General features: G+C 50.3%; 1 protein-coding gene across 1 annotated transcript; it reads right to left on the bottom strand.

Moving 5' to 3' along the window:
• Positions 1–749: 749 nt before the first annotated feature.
• On the bottom strand, positions 750–1,687 carry LOC123040993 (E3 ubiquitin-protein ligase AIRP1). The gene has a single exon (XM_044463693.1). The coding sequence runs from the start codon at positions 1,573–1,575 to the stop codon at positions 1,003–1,005; it is 573 nt and encodes a 190-aa protein (XP_044319628.1). The 5' UTR covers positions 1,576–1,687; the 3' UTR covers positions 750–1,002.
• Positions 1,688–3,912: the final 2,225 nt, after the last annotated feature.

Below are 3,912 nucleotides of genomic sequence, written 5' to 3' on the forward strand. Positions count from 1 at the left end.
GCTTCTTAAGTTTGCACGCTCCAAACTATTCAGAAATTCTTAGTCGCCCCATTGGTGAGCGACTCAACTTAATGTGTAAGAGGTCTGTGGATTGATCCTTGGCAGGGGCATCTATTTTGTGAATTTTTACATCTCACGTCGCGCTGCCTGCAGCCTTTATCAATGGGCCGTCCCAATCAAAGGCTGTCTTCAACGCCATATATGTTCGGGATGTATTTCAAAAAAAGACAATCCTACCCTTTGTTATGAAGGGGTATCAAGAAATCTCAAGCGTTGATGTGTTTAGGGGGTTGTACCGAAGTAGAAGCGAAATAAAATAGGTTCAACAAGGTCTTAAAGTCTGAAAAAGTAAATAAAGGCGAGCTCACATAGAGCCTCAAACTTACAACTGAAACTCTTTGTTTAATACACATGTTTGCTAGAGATGCTCTTACTGGACTAAATTCTACTCCCTCAATGGGACAGAGGGAGTAGATAGTTGTTGATTTAACGGACCGCAATATGTTTTTTCTGAAAGAAAAAGGTTTCCAATAAAAGAATAAACCTATAACTCTAATGAGTCTCTGTCATAGAGAAGCAGAGGACGATGGAAGTACATTTTTTTGCCTGAAGTTTCCAGAGTATCATACTTGAGCATGTCAAATCAAGGAGACCACCAAATTCATGGAGAAACGAGAAACATAAATTGTCCGCTCCACGTAAAAAAGTCAAATCTTAACACCGAAGTTTCAGCAAACAATCTAGTGACATCATTTTATTTGGCAACAGATGCAAAAGCTTTGCCTCATCCATTAATTAATTAAGGAATAGAAACAAGAGTTCATAAAAGGGAAAAAAAAGATTACAACAAGGTCATTACTCTGCTGGTATAATTTGCCACCAAATTTTACCCCGCAACTGGCCAAAGGCTAGTGACATGATTTCCTCGACGCCATGTATATATACACAACTAAACGATTATCGTGGGTCTTGAGCATGTGTAAAGGCTTGCAGCCAGCATGGTCATTGGTCCTCTTTGAACATCATCACCATGGCACAGACCGGGCACGACTGGCTTCTTTCCATCCACTCGTAAATGCAGCCAAGATGGAAATCATGGTTGCATTGCAGCAGCACCTTCGGATTCTCATAATCATACTCTTCGAGGCATATTGGACACTCATCCTCATCACAATCAGCACAGACTTGAGTTCCCCCGGGTTTCCCCCCTCCCGGCCGAGCTTCCAGGGACGACGGTCCATCAGCCTTCTCATCACCATCGCGAGTCGATCCGGTGTCAACATTGCTTCTCTCTCCGAGCAGAATAGATTTCTCCGCGGGATGTCTGAACCGAGGATCATCGTAAGGCAAAGGCATAGGAGGGCGGCGGAAGGTGTTCAATGGATCCTCCTGCCCTGAGCCGGTGGAGGACTCGGGAGGAACCGGCGCAACCCGTGCGCACGCTCTAGGATGACGAGCGGCGGCGCCCGCCGGGTTCTGAGTGTTGTTCGAGAACGGCCATGGCAGGCAGGCGCAGCAACCCGGCGCCTCGTCGTCGTCTTCGGGGCCGCGCAAGCAGCACAGGATGGACCCCATCTGGCTGGCCGAGCTTCGTCTTCTACCCTGCACACCAGACGGAGGAACCAGCAGTACCGGCCTTCTAGAGTTCTAGTTAGTTCCTACTATCCTCGGACTCCCTCGCTCCACGGCCGCCGAGCACAAGCACTTGAAAGGGCCGATCGGTGGCAATTTATCCAAGGGTTGGAATCCGACTCTGGCGCTCTGAATCCGGGTTGGTTTCTTTCCTCCCTTCCTCTCCGAAGCCGGACCCCGGTGGAAGTACCTTGGTCGATCATCATGCCGGCTAGCACGAGGACTATCTAGTGAAACCGCAATAGTCCAAGGTGTCTTTTGGAAAGATATAGACTCAGCAAGACCATATCCGACGTGGACTATCTTTGACCTGGAACGCACACTACAACAACTTCTGAGAGGACTATATGGATAACTAAACCACATGCATGTCCAAGTTGTGAAATCATCGAAAACTCCCCTCCCCTCTCTCGCGTCGCGTCGCCCCGCTTGGGCGACCCAAGGGGCGAAACCCTAGCCCCGTCGCCTCCCTCCCTTCCTCGATCTCCCGTCGCCGTCGCCTGAGGCAGCTGCCGCCGGGCAAGCTGGGGGCTCTCGCCGCCTTGTCTCGCTCGCAGGAGGCCTCTCGATACGGGGCGGCAGCCCCGGCAGGTGTGGCGTCGTCATCTCTTCGGCATTTGGCGGCGCGGGCGCGGGCCGGCGTTTCTCGGCAGTGTGGACCACATGACCTCCGGAGGATGCGGGCCAATGCTCAACGGCGGCTTCGGTCCGGCTGCACCAGATGTGGCCGTCCCCCGCTCTACTTCTCCAGCAAGCTTCCCCCCAGATCCGACCTGCTTCGGCATGGGGCTTGGGTTTTCTTCGCGAGGGAGTGGGTGACGGGATTGCAGGACCAGGGGAAACCCCTAGCACGTCATGCCGGATTCAACGACGGCGACGCCCGCGGGCGCCACTCACTTTCCTGGAGGCACAGGTCAGGTCTTGCCCCCTATCCACTTCTCGTTTGTCTCCCGGGTGAAATCCTCAACATTGTTGGGCAGCGGCGACCCCCATGGCGCCGTAACCTTCTTGAAGGCACTGTATTGGGAACAAAGATGGGTTGTGGGCTTCGCTATGGTGTCAGTGGAGTGTGTCGGCGGCGGCATCATGTCTCCAGCGGCGGCAGTGTCTCCCCTTGCGCAGGGTCAAGTTGTATTGGTGCTCCTTGTTGGGATGCAGTGAATCCCTCCAGTGCCCGTGGATCCTCCAGGATGGGAGGGGATAGGGTTCCCCTCCTCTGGTGGCTGCACTTCAGCTCGTCGAGCGAGCCGAAGCTCCCGATTGGGTCTTGGCACTGCTACTGCCCATTTGTGCATTATGGCCGCTCACCCTCTTTCAAGCCAGAACTCTGGTATTTGGCGCTGCTCTGCTCTGGGTGAGTATTGTCGGCAAGTTGGGAACACCTGGTTCCGCCCTTGTGGTTTTCTTCGATGTCATCCATCCAGGTTCTAGGGTGAGCATGTTCATCGTTAAATGGTACGATGCCTTCGAGCCAGGCGAGGAGGCAGGGGCCTTCTTTGACGATGGATCTTGATGGATGTGTCTTCTTCAAGCCTGGGTGTTTTGGCAATAGCGTTCCTTGCATCATTGTCGGTTCCCTCTCCTGAGCAGGCTATGGCTTTTGCCTTGGTTCTGGGCGTGCAAGAGGTCCCTGGCATCTCCAAGCTATATGTTCTTTGTCGATCTTTTATCTAGCTTGTTGTATGTGCATTGTGAGCTGCTCCCCGACGCCTTTGTATCTTTGCCGTTTATTTTCCTTTTTTAGTTGGTGCCTGGTTGTAACCTTGAGTTGTCATCTTGGCCGGTTGGTGGCTTTGTTAATTCAAAGTCGGCCTCTGTTTGAGCCTTCGTTCTAAAAAAGTTGTGAAATCATCTGTGTAATCTCTACTGAGTTGATTTCGTCCCCTCCACCTCCTATCCAGTTTTTTCCTCCCACGTTCCCTTTCCCCCTTTGTTTTCCGATAGGTTTTTTGATAACCCCAACCAATGCCACACAAAATAAAAACAAACATAAATATATTAACTTAGAATAATCTAAATCAAGTGGATACTTTCTCAAAACCACGTCTTGCATTAAATCAATCAAATGAAATCAATCTTATCAAAATTTGAACTAAGTCAAAACTTTTTTTGCCTTATTCTACCCATACCCCATCAAATTAAATATTACCAAAATTGATGTAAGGTATATATCGAACAAAATTGATGTAGAACGCCTAGAGTACGTCCATTTTTATCCATTTCTCCGACATGGACAGAGGGAGTACTATTAGTTTTTCTACGCTCTGTCCCAGGTTCATG

This window comes from Triticum aestivum, chromosome 2B (genome assembly GCF_018294505.1).
Source record: "Triticum aestivum cultivar Chinese Spring chromosome 2B, IWGSC CS RefSeq v2.1, whole genome shotgun sequence".
In the NCBI taxonomy this organism is placed as follows: Eukaryota; Viridiplantae; Streptophyta; class Magnoliopsida; order Poales; family Poaceae; genus Triticum; species Triticum aestivum.

Coding starts and splice junctions, on each gene's coding strand:
- LOC123040993 (XM_044463693.1), bottom strand. CDS start 1,575: ATGGGGTCCATCCTGTGCTGCTTGCGCGGCCCCGAAGACGACGACGAG.